Source organism: Ixodes scapularis, unplaced genomic scaffold (assembly GCF_016920785.2).
Source record: "Ixodes scapularis isolate PalLabHiFi unplaced genomic scaffold, ASM1692078v2 PGA_scaffold9__187_contigs__length_104089568, whole genome shotgun sequence".
Classification (NCBI taxonomy): domain Eukaryota; kingdom Metazoa; phylum Arthropoda; class Arachnida; order Ixodida; family Ixodidae; genus Ixodes; species Ixodes scapularis.
The window spans coordinates 67,498,012-67,517,379 of NW_024609884.1; the positions used below are offsets into that span (position 1 = coordinate 67,498,012).

Below are 19,368 nucleotides of genomic sequence, written 5' to 3' on the forward strand. Positions count from 1 at the left end.
GTCTCTCCTATGGCATGCAAGCTCGTGTCAAGCGATGACCGCCGTTGGTGCCGTTCGACCCCAGCAATACAGGCCTCTATCCGCGATCCAGCCTACTTAGAGATCAGTGGGGATAGTGCTATTAGACATAAATCGTTTATTTGCATCGTTACGCCCATACCTGCCGGATGTCGGGACGAGGTGCAAAACCGCACATCCGCCCAATATTGGAGCCGGTTTTCGACCGAAATTGCCTCGACACTAGCCAAGCGGCGACAAGCTGTTTTGGCGACTTGTTTGTGTAATTTATTTGTTCAGTCTATTTATTGGGTCTCGGGCCACTGTGTACACCCAAAAAAGAAAAAAAGAAGTGTAATGTGGTAATTACACCTTTACGAAAAGGGGCATTGTAGTTTTAAATCTTAATAAAAAGTGTAGTGCATTATCACACGTTTTAAGAAACCTGTTTACAAATCACACATTTTTAAAGGGATCCTACAACGAAATTTCGGCGCATATTTTTTGGTCTATATGTGTTCAAAGGAGCAGGTTCACATCAGACACACCAATATCTTGTTAACAAAGACACGAAAAGGAATTTTAAAACGAAATAAACGATTGGCAACGAGCACCTGGTGGTTGTCGCTAACGCCTCGTTTGTAATGCCAGTCTCGGAACCTTGGCAGATAGTGACGACGTCTGTCTCGCCTCCGGCCACGACGAGAGAAGCAGGGAAGGAGGAACTCCTCTCTTCCCGAGAATCCCTTTTGTGTAAACTAGGAGCCGCTATTGTCCCCCTACAAGGTTATAGAAGATTAAGCCGTCACTCAAAATTCGCACAAGAGCAGCCGCTTCGGTGGCTGGAACGACTAGGCCATCCTCTCGACGTCAGCCTCGCCGTAGCTTTGCTCGTCCCGAGACGAACTACGTCGCGATTGGGTTGGATGTCAGGTGGTCTCCGCTAACTGTTCTCCGAGGGCTTGCCAGAGTGGGCCGTTTATAACGAAAAATACAGCCATTAGGCTCAAAATACAAATGTGCAATGTCACATTTATGGATATTGTGGATCATATTCAACCTATTTTTGAACACGACGGGTATATTTCAAATTTCGTTGAAGTATCCCTTTAAGGGTGTAAGGTTTACATTATTTTTATAAGGTCTATCGCTACACTTATTAGGGTGTTCGTTATGGGACACCCCACTTATATGTATAAAGGTGTGAAAATGTTTAATGGTATATATACCTCTAACTGAAGAAAATCTCCTTCATGTGATTACATCGCGTGCCGATAAAACGATCTACCGATGACACGTCGTTCGGTGAACCCATTTGACCGCCAATGAGTGAGACTGCCAGTAGAACTACGGCGAAGTAATTCTGCCGGCTGCCGGGAGACACGACCCTACCCAAGAATTACCCCGGTTCTTGTTTGTTTTCGAACATTCCGAATTGTATATTACCTTAGTCGTACCTCTTCGGATATTACAGAAAAAGACGATGGCAGCCGCAAAAACTCTGACAGTCCGGCTCACAGTCATGTCGGAGACTGACAGGTGCTCGTCAGTTGCCACCATGCCTTGAAAGCTACCGGTTCCGAAGAACCGGAGCGCGCAGAGGACTTGTTGTTCCACGGTCATTGTAGACACGATTGTCCGCCGCCTTGAAGTCCGGGCGCCGAACAAAGCTCGTTGGCCTTCGATACGGCGCCCTGGTTATCGAAGGCCTCAACGGCCTTCGATAACCGGTACTGTCGCCGAAAGCCGTCGTCGGGGAGTTGAAAGGCGTCCAGGTGGTCTCGGTAGCGACGCCGACGCTGGCGGACGATAAGCTCTGCCGCAGCGTACGGCACCGTCATGTTGACAAAGTTTAACTTCGCCTCGATGCGAAGCGAGGATTTCGGGCTCAAACCATGGCTCTCGCAAAGTTCTGAGGCCAGATTCTCAAAGCGAACTTACGACGAAAAAAATGCGTACGACAAATTTGAGAGAAAATCCGTATTCTCGAAACGAAATTGTCGTAACTTTTGCGCAGGTTACGACAAAATCCTACGACAGCTCCGAAGCTGTCTTACGCACTTTCTACGATCAAATTAACATGGCCGACAACGTCGCTCAGTTGCTCGGTCGCGACGACCCAATGGACATTTATTTTTCTACCTGCTCTTCTTGCGCGCCCCGACTTCAAGCAGCAAGAAAAAAATGAAGAAGTACTTGAAACCGACCACGACGAACATGAACGCTGGATCCACAGACACCCGGAAAAGGCAACAAAGGCGACGATCCCCCCGACCAAGCGAGCTCGGCAGAATATATAGGCCTAGCAGGCACTCCGACCCGTTCCGGCGCAGCATTGCTCAGACGGTCCTTGGCCAAGACCGTCTGCCCACGACCGGCTGGCTTGCTGAATGGAATATGCCCGCGCGACCCTTGTGGACCCTCCTCGTATGAATAGTTATATAGCTGAACTAAATTTCAGAGGTCAACCGATTCCCCTTATCATCTCGATCACCTTGTTTTCCGAGGCAGCGGTGACGAACGCTGTCGTCGAAAAGGGACTCCTCGATTCTATCTCCTTGTTTTGTGTGATTTAGAGCTCAAATAAACGCCGTATGGATTACCTTCGGAACACGGTATGTACACTTTGTTATTAGTATGCCATTTTTAACTGTCGAGCTGTATCAGTTTGTGGGAGCTACGCGATGCCGGTCCAACCTTTCTTTGCCGAGTGTCACGTCAGTATCGAGTTGCAATCGTAGAAGATCGGTCCCGAAGCGCTTACCAAAACGCAGTCTGAATCCAGCACTTCGATCAAACGCACGCGTCCGCTCCGAGTGTGAACAGGTATTTGCGCGACACTTGCTGACACTCTCGTAGTTCAAACGTATCTTTTTTAACGTCGGCTCACTCCTGCATTTCCGAGGCCGCGAGAAACGCCGCGGCGGTTTGTTTCCTTCTACGTCGCTTTGCAAACGACTGGCACGGGGCTTTTACCAACGGTGACAGTTGTGTTGACTTCGTAGCGATCGAGTTTGTAGCAGTCAACGAAGCGTTTAAATCGTGTTAGCGTCAATATACCACTGCACGGACACGAACCCCAGACAAGCGGTGGTGGAAAGGTCGCCCGTGTTTATGAGAATCAGCTTGAACACTACACATTTACACACAGACAGGACAGGACATACACAGAGCTGTCTGTCAACGAGTCGTTAGCCTGTGTTTGTTATTAAAAATCCACGTGCTCCGAACTATGCCTAGCTCTCTAATTGGTTGTTCGTTCTGCCGAAGACGCCGTTGGCATAGCAACAGCACCGGAAGTCATCGTTTCTCCGTAAGAAGTCGTAACTTTCCTCCTCTCACTTAAGAACGCGTTTGTGAATACCGTTTTCGCCTCATCTTACGATGATCGTAACTTTACGAACTTCTTAGCTAAGTTGTCGTAGGTAAGAGGTTTTTTATGAATCTGGCCTCTGAAACGTCACGTTAACGTAAGCGACAACTTCGACAAACCAGGTTTCTAATCACCTTTTTTTTACCCAAACTTTGGAGGGATTTGGAGCGTCAATAAGTCGCCTGTGGACAATCTGCAAAGCATTAATTTTAGCTTGGCGTAGGGATGTAGGGACAAACGGGCGCTACGTCATCGGCGAAGCCGATCAATCAGCGGGCTCCTCGCGCCCCTCACGCGCTGCACGGCCGCCTCGATGAACTTTGCTACATTCTACCGCTCTGAAAGAAATGAGCGTTCTAATGTTTGACACCTCGCCCGGCGCGACGTCAGCGTCGCGAGAGTCCAATTAGCGCGTTCCGCAAACTTCGGGCACAAAGTTGTGCTCGACGAGTTTAGCGACCCAGGAATATATCAGAGTGTATAGGAACTATTGCATATTCACACGGGGGCAGAAGTGTTATCAGAACAGTAGACCTGAAGATGACAATATTGCACCGCGCGTCGCCGATCAGGCGCGTGCGTGGCCGAATGGTTACCGCGCCTGGCCTTCACGGGGTGGCTCGATTCCTGGCAGCGGCCGCTTCTTTTATTTATTCTTTCAATTTAGCCTTCTCGTGAGTTGGAGGACTTTGTCGTCTGATCGAGGTGCGAATGTTTTATGCGCCGAATGTTCTACGCCGAATGTTCCAGAAACCCAGGTGGGTACAAAAGATTCTTCGCGTGGCGGTCCGAGGCTATAGTAGACTCACCCCAGCGCTCGATCCTGGTGTTCAGCCGGCATCGACGCGTGCGAAGCTAACCTTCTGTTATTTTTGTTTTGTGCACAAGTTAGCCCAATTAGACGTTAGTTTTTCCAGTTATCAGCCTAAGCCTTATCATTGGTCATTCGTGACAATATCCAATAGTTATGACATTAGACTCTAAAGCCGGGGTCACACTGCTTAAGGCCCGTTCACACTCTTGCGACCTCTTAGAACTGGGTGCCTTGAAACCTCTTACAACGAGAGGACACACTGGCGCCATCTATTGGGTAGCAGTGTAATCTTGGCGGTCCGGCATATTTTGTATTTCTCTCGCGCATTCTCCTTTCTTTTTTGGCTCGAAAAACTATTGTCAACGTTATAAACCAGCCTTTCTTATAGGCTCGTTTACTTTTACCTTTTACTTTCTCCCGCAAAATCTTCACTGTTGTAAAATGCAGTTCCGGGGTCACCCCATATAGATGGCGCCAGAATGCCACTGTGTTCCCTCGTCCTAAAAAATATTAAGAGGCTTCAAAAGGCCTCGTCTCTCTCGGTCGTGCTCGGTTGCAAGACTGTGAGCGGGCCTTTATACCATCATACAAAAGACAGTCTGCAAACAATTTCGAACGCGAGTCACCGCGAGATGCGTGCTTGGAATGCCGCATGGCAGTGCGTTCAAGGAGAAAACTTGGCACGCGGCGTTCGAACCAGGGATATTGCGGTGACTTGTGGTCGCACAATGTCTTTTGCATGATGTTTGAGCAGTGTGATCCCGGCTTAAGCGCGATATACAAGAGAGCGCAAAGAAATTTAACGCAGTTATGCAGACACGAAACAGGGGGCTATGAATAGTAATGCTCGTGCACGACGAAGAATAGGTATTACGGCCAGAAAACCCGCTTTTCAACGCAGTTTTTCCCGTTCTTTCTGATATCTTCGTTCGCGCTTTTGGTGCGCGTCTCAACGCCGTGTTTGTGCGCTCGCTTATTTCTGCCTTGGCAGCAGCGGGCCGCGGGCCGGGCGTCGCTGTAAAGACCACGGTCGTCTGCGGGCCGGCCAGAAGGACTAGGCGGGTCGGATCTGGTCCGCGCGCCGGTATTTTGATACCCCTGCAGCATCAAAGCAACGGACAACAAAAACTGCACACAAACAAATCACATCCATTTTTTTTTTTCGAGCTTCGTTACATTTGGAGCGTTCGTGCGAAACATTGTTAGGATCGTCACATAACCGTTTTTACGATGTCGTCAGGCAATTTTTGTTTTCTATGTGGCGCTACGAGCGCAGAAACTGAAGGAGAGGAGGAGACGAGAGGGGACGTCAGTACGCCGAGCTCTAGTCGGAATGATTCGTGGGTAGACGTAAAACTAGCTGTCTTTGTCTGCACTGCACTCGTCGGACGCGTTCGAAGACGAAAGCCAAACGCCGGACGCTGGCGTTCCGCGTTGTAACGTGTCCGGCGAGTGCAGTGGAGACAGGGGCCGCTATAGCTTTATGTCTACCCTCTAATCCTTCCAACCAGAGCTCGGCGTTCTGACGTCCCCTCTCGTCTCCTTCCCGTCACTTTCTGCCCGCATACTCGGTGATTCAAAAAACAACGGGCGTGGCTTATGACGGTCTCTCCCCTCGTGATTCGTCCTTGGGCGTTCTTTTCGGCCCGCCATCCCGTTGGCTGCGGACCAGTGCTAAGGTGTTCCGGACTCAGCCCGCCCTGTGTTTCTTGAGCTGCGTGTGACGATGCGGGGTCCAAATATTGCTGAAGGCGTGTCCGCACACGCCGTTTCTCACGGGGCGCACGTTTTTCTCTCTGTGCTTTCAGTCGGGCACGTGTTCAAGAAAGTACGACAGACGAAGAAGCGGAGGAAAAGCAGCTACGGATCGCTGTTCTCCTCATTAGGTAAGCTCGTTGCTCCTCCCCCTCCTCGGGGCTTCGGCATGATCTTGCTCCGTCCTATCATTAGCCGTCTTAAGTTTATCACGAGCCCTCCCCCAGACCGGAGGAAGGGCCGCTCAGTTTCTGCCTCCCCATGTGTGGCGGGCGCTGGATTCGAACAGCGCGTAATGAGCTGCGCAGGACCAACTCGTAGCCGGGGAGGAAAAACTACGCCTGTTCAGTACGGCCAGCTGCTTTCAACTTTATATTTCCTTTTTCTCCTGCCGCAAAGCTGTCTATTTCTTTTCCTTTTTTGCTGCGTTTGTTTGCGTGTGCATGCGTATGTGCGCGTCCGCGTGAGTGTGCGTGCGTATGTGCGCGTGCGGGTGCGTGCATGTGCGTGTGCGCTTGCGTGTGCGTGTTTTATAGTTCGCCGATTTCTGGTTAATTCGTTAGAGAACCAAATGGGTCTCGTGAACGGTGCCGACGCACTATAACGTAATTTGAAAGTAATAAAAACTTTTTTTTTATATATATACCGCGGCCAGCGCACTCTAAAGTAGGGGTTTCGCAAGCGAGGGTTGTGGATAGTCGGTGTGTCTTGGTTTTTGCATAGGTCAGCACTTTGGATTCCAGCCATTTAACATCACCTGACGGTCACAACATTTTCTAGAATTCACTCATGCTCATATCACGAAAGTTCCCAAGATCGAAAAGACACCGCTGGTGATATTCTCGCGAATGACAATCTATGAGGCGGTAAATAGCGAAACAAACTAAACGTTTAATGTGCGGATTTGTGCCAAAACAAAAGCAAAATAGAATAACGGAAGGTAACAGGAGAGCGCCGCGGGCGTCGAACCTCGTCGTGAACGCAGTGTCGAGCGCTGGCGAAAGACTGACTCCGTCCGGCGCGACACGGTTTTTTTTGGAGCCTTCCCTGGGAGCCTAGAAAATTCTACCTCGTTCGTTTTGGAACTATACATTCTGAGCATGAACAAGCTACACTGTTCTACGACGTTCTAGAATCTTCTACTAGACAAATAAAGAAAAAATGACAACAGGTGGCCGGATGCGAACCCCGGCCATCTGCGTGGGAGCCAAGCTCGCTGTTTACTTTGCGCAGTAAGTAGGCAGCGCGCTTGGTTAGTGCGCACGCGGTAATATGATGAATTTCACTGGTATTAAAATTCATCGCCGCTCATCCCACAAAGCTCAGCAAGATTCAAAGTTGACAGGAAATTGATTCATTTATCATAGAGGTTATCGGGTTCAAGAAATCACGACCCCTATATCACCGGCGACTTCTAGGATGTACAGTGCTAATCACACTTGTCTATAACGCGCGAGCGAGCGGTTTTCTCCGGGAAGCGCTAGACTGGTGGCATTCGCGGAACTAAGCCAGTCACGTGGCGCAACATGGAACGGCCCGCTCGAGGGGTGTCCTGCCCACTCTATCAGCTTGATAAGCGATAAAAGTAAAGTGCTTCATGATATATATATATATTTTTTTTTTTGATGACGAAATCGTTGATACGCCATCATGCTTTAGTGTGTTTATTGTTCGAGCAATGAATGATGTTTGTAAAAAGCGTGCGAGCAGCCTTCCGCGTTCGCCACCAGCTGATAGAGTGGGCAGGACGACACCCCTCGAGCGGGCCGTTCCATGTTGCGCCACGTGACTAGCTTAGTTTTCGCGAATGCCACCAGTCTAGCGCTCCCCGGAGCAAGCCGCACGCTCGCGCGTTATAGACAAGTATGATTAGCACTGTACGATATCATCGATGCCACTTAAGCCTGACTCCCGAATATCACGAAATATCACGGATATCACTAACTGACAAAGATCACGCCGAGTCACCTCGCTGTTTGTTTTGGTTTTGGGATGGGCCAGTCAAAGCCGAGAGCCGAGCCCAAGCAACGGCTGCCAGACTCAATGGCGCGCCGTATAGCGCCGCTACGACGGGAACGCCGCTCTTTTCTTTCTCTTTATTTGTTTCCTTTCTTTTGTTTTACATTGAAATACCACTTCGTGTATTTTATTTTTCTTTTCAAGCGCTATGTTTGGGGCTTACCGCAAGGCAAGCTTTGGTGTTCTTGTAACTTGTTTGTGCTAACCTTACTCTTGGACGTTTTTTCTCTCTATAATACATTCCTTTCAATATAAAGCGCCATCTAGTGGCAGCTGCACCAGTTATCCTCGTCCGCCATTGCTGCTTGATAAACTTTTTGGAAAGAGTCTATTGCGCAGTAAGAAGACATTCTCAAAAATTGACACTCACACAAGTTTTCTAATGACAAGAAAATAAGGTATTGCCTTCGGGGTTAATAAACACCTTACTCTAAACAGTTCCCTTGAAATCCCGCTGTTAGTTACTGGTCTTGATAATTTGTGTCTCCGTATCAGTGACGCTTATCATTACTATCAGCTTATCAAGACTGAGTGTTGTAAAGATCTCAACGAGACATATTATTCGCCTAAAAAGTTCTTACTGATAAATTGAACGGTATAGGCATGCTCATTTTATCGGAGCTATTAACCGGGAAAGTGTTGTGTAACCTGTGTCTCCCCTTGTTTCAGCCCCTAATAACAGTTTCACGGGACATGTGTCTGTCTTTCTGTGTGTATGCGCGTGTGTGTGCGCGCTGAGTGCGTGTGTGCGCATGCACACGTGAGTGGGTGCACGTGTGCTCGCATGTTAGTGCGCGTGCGCGTGGTGTTTATGATTGCGTGTACGTGTGTACGTGCGTGCGCGTGTGTGTGAACATGCGCGCGCGCGAGTGGAAGCTTGCGAGTGTGTTTGCGCGCGCGCGCATCTGTCTGCTCGTGCATGTGCTCGTACGCTTGTATGCATGTTGATTGCGCTGCGCGTTTCCAGTTTTTGCATCATCCAGTAGTAAAAAGTTAGATTCAGCCTCGCAACTCAAACTTGTCAAACGAAAATGAAGGATGACTGAAATGGTTAGCGTGTAATGTATTAGGCTCCATCGGATAGAAGATGTCCGTCATTTTATTATACCTACACCTGAGAAGCGACAGACCTTGAACAGTAAACTCGGAACACAGATTGTGGTATATAGCTAGAGAAATATGCAGGCATCGTTTAGAAGGCTCGCCGAGTGTACGGGCAGTGAAACATTTGTTTGCGCGAGGATCGCTCATTTGCGTTTTGGTTTGACACGTTCTATTCATTGCAACTGTAGTTGACAACGATATATTTCACCAACGGTTTGTAGTGCTGGCTATAAAAATAAAAATAAAGCAAGCAAGACGACCAGCTGCAAAATAAAAAAGACTCGCGTTTAGATTTGAAAGTTTTTAACGTGCACAGAGGAAATGCCTCACATGACTGCACAATACGGCAGCGTCTCCTCTGGACCGACCGCCGCAGAAATACCGAGAGTGATTAGGACCGAGTAGGGCGGAACTGTGGAGCGTGGGGACCAAGCTGATGATGGTAAAAGGGCCGGGAGTGATGTACAAGCCGGGAGTGTGGCAAGGCTGGGTGTTGTGATGAGCCCGAGGAAGGCGGGAAGGCCAAGGAATGTGGATAGGGTTAGCGCAAGGCCAGGGACCACTTGCGGCCGTCGCGCCGTCCGTTGTCGCTAACATTCGTTGCAAAGGACACCCATAGGTGGCGCACCTTGCTTTTGTCTTTGTCATGCATTGCAAAAAAGAAGAAAAAGCCCACGGCTTGGTTCACAAGGAACGCACCAGGGGCGCAAGGAGCGGACGAACTTGCATGCGGTACACCAAGGCAGGAGTGAAAGCTGTAACTCTATGTGGTCAACGTACGTTTTTATTAAATGGGATTGCATTTATTTGGCTTCACTCAATAATGTATCTACAGTAAAAATTTCGGCCCTACTTTGTAGTGGTACTTTTTCACAAAATAGTCTTACTAAGAATGCGTTTTTGGGTTCGTAAAGTACTCGTTTATATACCGAAACTCAAATCACGTCTTTCAACGAGAACGCCATTGGCTTTCGCTATGGCCACATGATCGCTTACGCCCACCAATGAGGCGGAAGTTCCACCCGCCAGTGAGCCCTACGGCGACGGTGAGAAATGGCCACGAAAGTGAGAGATGCACCAAAACCGCGAAATTCGACAAATCTGGTGAGCGAGTCATCGCCCGCCAAATTTGGCAGGCAATGCTCACGTGAACATCGTGGTGACATGCGTTGACGCTTATGCCGCCACGCTGTGGACGTCAGTTGCATGTCGGTCGCACGCTAGATTGAGCCATGACGGTTTCGTCCCATAGTTGTGCCAGGCGGTTTTGTTCAATCAAAGTGCGAACGTATAAAAAAAATCAGTTGCGCTATCTGCTAACAATATGAGGACTTCATCACATCAAAGAGACCTGCTTCTTCCAGGTGACATTGACAGAATGTTATTTTTGAAACGCTAAAGTAAAGGAAGCACGTTTCAAGAGCAGAAGAACACTTAACTTGATGGCAGAAAATAAAAAAAAAGTGGGACTGAAGCAGTGACACGGAAACATCAAGACAGTACAACGTCTTCTATGGGCCTCCTTTATTAATTAATTAGGTCCCGTCTCCACATGCCAACAGCAATCACGGTCATTTTTTATAACACATAAGGTGATACAATATCGCCGCCTAAAAGACCCAAACATACCATGAACCTTTACCACTCACTCTTGGAAAAGATCGTAGTACATACAAACCATATGTTTGTAAATGCCTGTCACATATGTTACTAGCCTCTTAGTAACTGCAGTTAGTAACGCGAATGTTTGCGACAGTTACTAACCAAGGAGGTTAGTAGCGTGAACTAGCCTTATCCCCAAAACCTACTCGGAACCAACAGATTAGTTTAGAAGCGGATGCTAACTGCCGCGAAAAACTTACCTGCTACTTACCTCAAGAACCTAGGTGGCGCTAGCTATTGCTCAATTCAAAGGCCACAAACATATTTGCATTGCTCGCCCGCCTAGCATTTCCGGGCTGGGCGTCGACTAAACTTTTAACCCGAATAATCGTCACCTTTTACTCGATTAATTAATCGATTAATCGATCTCGTTCATTTCCATGCATAATATTTTGAAAAAGTGATAATTTCACTTTTTACTTGCTCATTGTTTGATTAACGGCGCAATATAAAACTTTGATTATCAATCAATCCCGATATGTAGTTGAGAACAGTTCGAAGACACTCATACTCGCAGATTATTACTTCAGCTGCATGAGGCAGATATGTTCATTGATATTCTCTGGCAAGAGCGACCCGCTTCGATTGTTCCCAAGAGTATCTGCCTAACTAAATGGACACTCACACAGCACTGTAGTGGCCGGGATACGTGTAACTTCCTGCACTTGTCTGGAGTTACAAATCTCGCCCGTACAATTTACTTTACCTTAAAATTTTACCTAAACATTTTTCTCTTCGTAGAAGTGTACTCGTCCACGTCTACGTATGGAGGCGTTTAATTTTTGCTTTGTTATAGTTCGTCGAAAATGTATCGGTTAAACGAATTAATCTGTAGGTTAACCGATCAATCGCCTAGCCCTATTACCTACACGTTATACATTACACGCGTCATCAATCCGCTGAACGCATCAAATATGTTACTAGCGACCACATACACAAACGGATCACACAAAAGCGCTATCATGAACGCCCGCTGCACCAATCACTGACTTCGTCTTTTGCTGTTCATTTTTATTGCACGCCATTCCCCAGTGATCACATCGGCAATACATAATTTTATAAGAATATTTTATTTCTCTCACTGATTCCATTCTTCAAAATTCTTTTTATATGGTTCAAGGGATGAATCACTGGGGGAGGGTATGGAGGGGAGGGTATACCCCGTCCTCCCCTCATTTTCCTTTCCTGCTCCTCCTCCGCACGTGACGTCAATTTTCTCGTTAAATCTAGCGGAGAAACTAAATTTATTCATAGGTGACGCGACACCAAGTCATGTGACGCCATTTTCTCTGCTAAATTTAACGGGGAAACTGAATTTGTGATGAAGTCACGTGACGTCAATTTTCCCGCCAACGGCGACGCCGCTCAACCCGGAAACCGGCGTCTAAGAGTCGCGCTCTAAAAAAATTCACACCGTAATTATCTCCGACAGTTGATTGACCCGCTCCTCTGCGCTTCCTGGCCTACGTTTCCGCTTCTCCGCATGGCTCCGCAGCAACACTATACCAGTGTTGGACAAAATACTCGATAAAAGTATCTAAGTTAAGTTACTAGATACCTGCTTCATAAAGAATTTAAAATACAACTCAAGTTACTTTCACTGTAAAGTATCTTGAGTAGAGTACAATTACTTAAAAATGTAACTTAATTACTTTTGAAGTTCCTTCCGCATTGCGCAATTTGTATTGACGTCAGTAAAAACGACAACTGTACAGCTACGCAAATTTGGGTTACCACAATGGTTTATTAGCACACAACACAAAACGAAAAAGAAAGTATCGTAGGGCTATTTTATGCAGTTCGACTATTAGCGGCGAGATGTTTTGGTGGCGCCCTCCTATGGTTCCCGCTTGTTACGTCATTACCTTGCAAACAACAAGTTCGATGGTGTTCGTAAATAGCATGGTGGAAGCTTGAAATCATTGAGCTCTTAAAGCAACACTGCCAACACCGTCAAAATTAAAGTTCTTTCATTCCTCTTATTTCCGTCGATGATAAATCCCCTTTCCTACGTCATAGTCAGCGTTCGCCCAATCGTGGAAGGCCGACCACAGCGACGCTTTCGGTCGCGCACGGGGCTAATAAGGAGCAAAATATTGTCACGAATGGCAATGATGGGCGGCCAATAACTGAACAAACTAAAAGGTTAATGCGGCGAACTTGTGCCCAAAACAAAATAGACAAAGGCTAGCGTCGCAGGCGTCGATGTCGGCGAAACAGCAGGATCGAGCGCTGGGGCGAGACTGACTCCGGACCGCCACTCGGAGAACCTTTTGTTGTACCCGCGTGTGTTTCTGGAACATTCGGCGTAGAAATTTCGGCGCGTAGAACATTCGTAACACGATCAGACGACAAGATTCTCGAACTTTCTAGAATTTCAAGTTGAAAGAATAAATAAAAAAGAATTGCGCTCCCTGGTATCGAACCGGGAGCCTCCGCGCGAGAGCCAAGCGCGGTAACGAATCGGCCACGCGCTCGCTGGGCAATGCGCGTGGCAATATTACTGATAGATGTTACAAAACATTTCTGGGGCAACAAGAAAGCGGTCGCTTTAGCTACTGGAGAGGAGATTAGACCGTGGCGTCCCAAGCGGTTATTTTTAGAACTAGATGGATGAGGACAAGAAATACAATGGCTCAGCGCTCGGCTGACTTAACCGAACGCGGCGTCAGCGTTCGGCTGGAGTTCGAGTTCTCCGGTGAGGGGGAGGAGGGGCTTTTGTTGCTACTCCGGCCTGCATGAACAATGCAGCATGCACGGTGCCCAGCTCAGCACAAAAGCCCAAGTGGGTCAAGTACGCATCCTCTGACGACTGCTTTCGGGATAGATATGGCACTTAACGTCCCTTTACTAATTGTTGGTATTTTTTCATTACAATCTGCCCCGCGCTCTATTGACAAAAATGACATGAACATGCCTACAAGGCCTGTGGGCATGTGCACAGGCCTTGTGTTGGGTAAACACCGAGGTGTGGGGGTGACAAACAGGTCAGAGCGCTTCGCCAATAGTGACATCGCTGAATATCACGTCTTGCGGCGCACCTTAGACGCATCGTTTAACTACAGTCCCTATTCCCTATATGGGGGGTTCACTATAAATGAACTTGGGACACAGATATGAGTGAATATATAACAAAGAGAACCCACATAATAACCACGGCAGTGTCGCAGCTTCTTCAAGTAGGTTGCGTTCAGAGAAGCACTCGACGTTGGGGGACACTTTGTTGGCATTTTGAGAGGTCATCCAGCTCGTAGTTCGTTTCCTGTACTGTTCTCTGCTTATCAATGTTCGCTTACACACAGTATTCGCGAGAGCAATAAGTGCCAAACTAACAACAAAAAAGAAAAAAAAAGAAAAAAAAAAGAAAAAAACTTTGACGTTTTGCCTTAAGCGGGGTCAAATATACAAAAAGAAAAACAAACATGTCTACTTTTTTTGTGTGTCCACTTCTCATTTTCTTCGATTTGTTATTTCATTGACACTCAAGTCTGCATTGTTGTCGTAGGTCGTTTCCCGGTCTGCGCTGCGCCTCAGGGTGCCATCTTTACTTCCGTAAAACCACACCTTTTGCTTGAGGATTTTTCGGGGGAAAACTCTATAGAAACAAAAGGCGCCTTTGGGAAGGGGAGGGGAGAACCTTCATTGTACGAACTTTGGGCTGAAATATGAGTCGCAATCGTCAAAAAAGCGATGTTTTCACGAGTTCAGTCAAAGTCACCATAGCTAATCAGGGCTAGCAACAGGATTTGGTTGCTCGAAAGAATGTTCACGTTTGCTCGTGCCACGCCCACGCCACTTCATACCGAAAAGCTCGGAAAATGGCGGAATGTCAAAAATGTATTTAAGATAATGAGTACAAGATACTCGGAATTGTAATTAAATAGAGTATAAAATACTCTCGATCTAAGGTATTTGCAAGATATCAAGATACTTCAAAAAGTATTTAAGATACAGTATCTTGAGTAGAGTACTTGAGATAGGCACAAGTCTGCACTACACTCGTGGACAACTTCCTGTCGCATTTCAGGAGTGAAGAGTGCTTGTGCACAGCTTTGATCGGCGTTCTTGGAGCACGAGCGCCCATGCGCCCATACATCTTTGACAGCACAGCCACAACAAAGTTCTCCACGAATGTAGTAATAATTACTTTCCCGACTCTCTCGGCTAGCAACAATCGCATTTACTGTTGTGGCGTATTCGGGGTGTTAAACAGCTAGTAAAAAGGTAGTAACGGCCATAGAGAGGTATAATGACTGGCTGCAACTACTGTAATACATTTTTGCAACTTTTTCTCTCTCTCTCTCTCTCTCTATATATATATATATATAAGAGTGTGGGAGACAAAAGGCGCAGCAGGGTCAGACTGCATGTCATAGCCATCTCTCGGCACTGATTTTGTTTTTTTTTTACATTTGAAGTGATTGATATAGTCACTGTCAACTCACTGTCAACTTGAGAAACGCAGAGCGTGGTATTATTAGGTTCACGCTCCTCGCTCCGTGATTGGTCCCTCGGCCTTCTTATGGGCTATTGCCGCAACTTTATTGGCTAAGGAGCGATCATCTGATACTCTCGGGAGTCCCCAAACTTTGTGTTTCTTTCTGTTTTAATTAGGCTGTTAGCGACTCTACATTGCCGCAATACGGTTCGATCCACATCCACTAACTGTAGTGCTCGAGGCTTTTAATCGCCGATGAGTCAAGCTACACTAGAAGCCAAGACCATCTACGTATGCCGAGGAGCAGTTGCGTCACCGAGACACCGTCACGTCACGGCGAACCGAAGCGCGTAGACTGGGCACGCTTGCAACGATGGCGGTTTGCCTGGGCAGTGTAGTACACTCCGTAAGTTTGGACACCGTTCTCATGTATTTCTCGACGGGGCGGGCGGAGAGAGAAAAAAAATAGTCGGTGCAGGTGTACTCTGCTGCATAAATTTCCGTAGAACTACGTGTGGTTGGCACAAGAAATAAAAGAGGGGAGGGGGACGTTAGCGCTTCGCCTAGCTGCGCTTGAGAGTCGCATAATATGCCCGTGCCGCAGAGGACGCGAGCTCGGCCGCTGTCCAGTGCGATGAGCGAAGATTGTGGAATCACGGCTGCCGGAGCGGTGTCTATCGGCGTTTGAAGCAGACAGTAGTGCGTCGCGTTGAAGCGAGCAAACGAGCGAGCCGGCAGATAAAATATTTCTGCAGAAACCTCTATTGTTGGCTGTCTATAAATTGCGATAGCACTCGACTAGAACAACCTCAAGGACGACGTCTAAAGCGCGAGACACATGGACGACAGGGTCGTCCGATCCGACGTCCGATCCGACAGTCCGAACGCCGCTCCGAATCGCCGCACGCGACAGTTTGAGACACACGCTTCCGACCTTGCATGCGACACGACGATCCGTTCGGCTCCGCCCAGGAAATCCAAGCACTCCAGCGGAGGTCCGCGTTTACAGATCTCTGGTCCCAGATTGACCGTTTAGCTCACACAAGCGAAGCTAGAAGCTCGTTCTCGTTAGCGCGTGCATTCTTTGCCGAAGCCATCTTTCTCGACTGGGTCAGCGGGATCCACGCGTCCGGCTTCCCGATCCCCCATCCCGTTTTCTAGTTCGCCGGTTCGCCCCGCCAGACCCAGTACGTCATCATGACGTTCGCGCTAGCTGTGCTGTCATTGGCTGGACGCATCCGACAATCCGTCCGCCGTGCGAAACTATCTGGCGCGTTGGACGCATGTCGGATCGCCGATCCGACGTCTGAAGCGACCACATTTTTCGGATCAGGCAGTCGCACTGCCGGATCGGACGTCGGATCGGATGGATTTTTCGCGCATGTGTCTCGCGCTTAATTGTGAATTCCACTCGCAGATCTCGAGCGCTCCAAAAGCGCTCCATTTGGAGCGCGCATATTCCGCTCGCAGATCTGGCTCAAGTTGGTCATCTTCCGCTCGTAGACCTCTGGCAGCGCCCGCTCCACGGAGCGCCACAAACTCCGCCGAACTTGCTCTGCGGGATTTCACAGATCTCTCCGGAAGTTGACAGACAGAGCGGCCCACGTGATTTCCGTCTAAATCGGCGGTGCGCATGCCCGGCGAGGTTGGAGAGATCGGCGGGCCGGTCGGGTCGTGGAGTTGGATCTCTTCGGGTGCGTCGGTTGTTTACTCTTGATTTTGACGGCTCGAACGCTTCTACCTCGCGTAGATCAGGGACAAAAAGCCGGGAATGTGGAGCGTGGTAAATCGCAAGTGCTGACGTCTGTGATCGTGAGAGGAAGAACGAGAAAAAGAACGACAGAAAAGCCGGAGGCAGACGCATGGTTAGGCCTATTCATTCTGCAGCCAGTGATTGTTTACCTTTTTACGCTGCATTCCGTCGGCGTTTTCCCGTGAAATAAAGCAAGAAGTGGTGAGGCAACGACCGCGGAAGTGATGGTTTCTTACCTTTGTGTTTATTAAAGTGGTACTACAAATCTGAACTCCACCGCTTGCAATCGCTGTCCGTGCACCGCCGCTTCGAGGCGGCCGAAAGGTATGTGACGGTGCCGAACGCGGACGTCTTCGCTATTTGTGACATGGGCGCCGTGGTACGTATAATTTCGCCCGGCCTGTGTCGCGTGTTACTTCTGCAGCTAAGCAGTGACAGTCGTCACTGGTCGTCAGAAAGATCAGCCGGCTGAGGCGTAGGTGGGCTGGTCAAGTTCGAGCAGCGGCCATTTTGTACGGCGGAGGGGGAAGGGGTGGGGAGGGGGTCTGGGGGAGGTCGCTCCAAAAATGCAAGTTTATCTTCCCCTCGTCGATTCGGAGCGGGTCCCACGGAGCGGAATTTTGCCTCCCTCGCGGATTTTGGAAAGCGCTCCAGACCTACGAGTGGAATTCACCATAAGACGACGTCGAGGATGACGTCCTAGAGGACAAAATCAAAGATGACGTCTAGGACGATCTCTAGGACGACCTCTAGGGCGATCTCAAGGACGACCTCAAGGACGTCAAGGTCGTCAGGTCCTTCGATGAGGATGCAATGTAAAGGAGTGAGAATCTGAGCCGTAATGGCCTACTGCGCATACCTACTGCGCATCAGGAGGCCTGAGAGTCTCAGAAATCCGGGGGGAGGGGGGGGGGGGGGGGAGTAGCTAAGGAATGCCATCGCATTAAAAGGGCGCGCGTGCGCAATGTGCACTGTGCAGTTCTCGGCAGCAGGCACGACGCGACATTAGGGAGCGCGGCGATGAAAATCGGTCGGCGCCGCGGTGTTATCTGTGTAACGCCACTTCCGTGATAACGTTTTCGTGACATCGATCTCCCAATTTTGCACCTCCTTCTAAGCGCGGAGAAAGACGTAGTTCTACGTCAAGAAATGAGCACATCTGGGCCTATGCATGTGATGTGGGAGGCCCCGAGATATTTCCATCGGCCAGAAACCTGTCAGATTATTACCGTTGAGAACGGCGAATAACCCTCTCGCGATACGAACGACACCTAGGTTGTGATCACCGTGCTCTACGGTTGCTATTTTTTTTTTTTAAATTTATTGGGCCAACGTCCTTTAATGAGATTGCAGCATCAACAACAACAAAATATGTGATAAATATGTATCGCCTTCTGACCTTTCTAGCGCCCATACAGTACCCGGAGCTTGTTCCTCGTATGCAAGGACACTCGTTTAATGGAACGCCCTGTGAGATCATTAACGCTCTTCTCTTGGGGCTTTCCAAAGCTCGGTCCTTGTTGTCTTTGATCAGCGTCCACGGCGGACCCAGTGAAGCCCGCCTAATGAGGGCTGGAAGGCGATTCGGGTGGTCATCCGCGCAGCCCGATGACCGCCATGTGGTTCCTGAGCAGCACAAGTGCGCCTTTTACGGGACCCGGGCTGCGATATTGAGCCCTGATCCGGACCGTGTCCTCAATGCTTTCCTCTGGCAATGATACCCGATTGCTGTTTGAAGCGCGCCCATGACCGCAGGTTTTAACGAGAGAGAGAAAGATTGATAGGGGAGACAAAATTGGGATGCTGTAGGAAATTCCGCATTCTTGAAAACATTTATAAAAACCCCAAATCGATTGCGTTTTCATACTGCGCGAAACAATCGAGTGACCACCACGCAGGCTTCCTCTGCTATCACGCGGATTCTTGAACGCTGGAATTTTTGGAAGGAGTATCCCGAAGGCGAACAGCAGATACTCAGTCACTTCGAAATTATTATTTTTTTGCAGTGTTGAATTTTTTATGCTTATTTAACTTCATATTTGCTATTTCCGAAAATTTTCAAGAGAAAATTGCTTTCTAAGTGTTCGCGTTGAAAAACTCGGACGGTAAGCAAGAAATGCAATAACACGTCATTACTACTTGGAAGAAAGCACGATCCAAAGAAACGATTACAACCGCGCGTTGTAGTTGTGTATGTTAGATTAAATATGAGCGATAAAGCTTTTTAAGTCAACTATTTATGTCCAGTCCGGCAACAACGACATAAGCTCGAGTGCATGACCAGGGAACTATCTCTAATCACTTGTAAGGATAAAACTCCGTGCTTCCTTTACATCCAATTTTACGTGAGCCAGTCCAAATTAAGGTGAACTTGGGTGTTTTTCCCACCTGAGTTCGCCTCAGTCTGAACTTTACTTAACATCTCACAGTTAGCCAGCTCCTTCCAAAATGTG

At 48.4% G+C, this 19,368-nt stretch overlaps 1 protein-coding gene across 1 annotated transcript in view; it reads left to right on the forward strand.

The window, feature by feature from the left end:
• Positions 1 to 19,368, forward strand: part of LOC115320180 (Kv channel-interacting protein 4) — an 846,444-nt gene that overhangs the window by 425,492 nt on the left and 401,584 nt on the right. Inside the window, exon 3 of the mRNA XM_042287346.1 lies at positions 5,993 to 6,070. Coding sequence (XP_042143280.1) covers positions 5,993 to 6,070 — 78 coding nt within the window. The remainder of the gene's footprint in view (positions 1 to 5,992; positions 6,071 to 19,368) is intronic.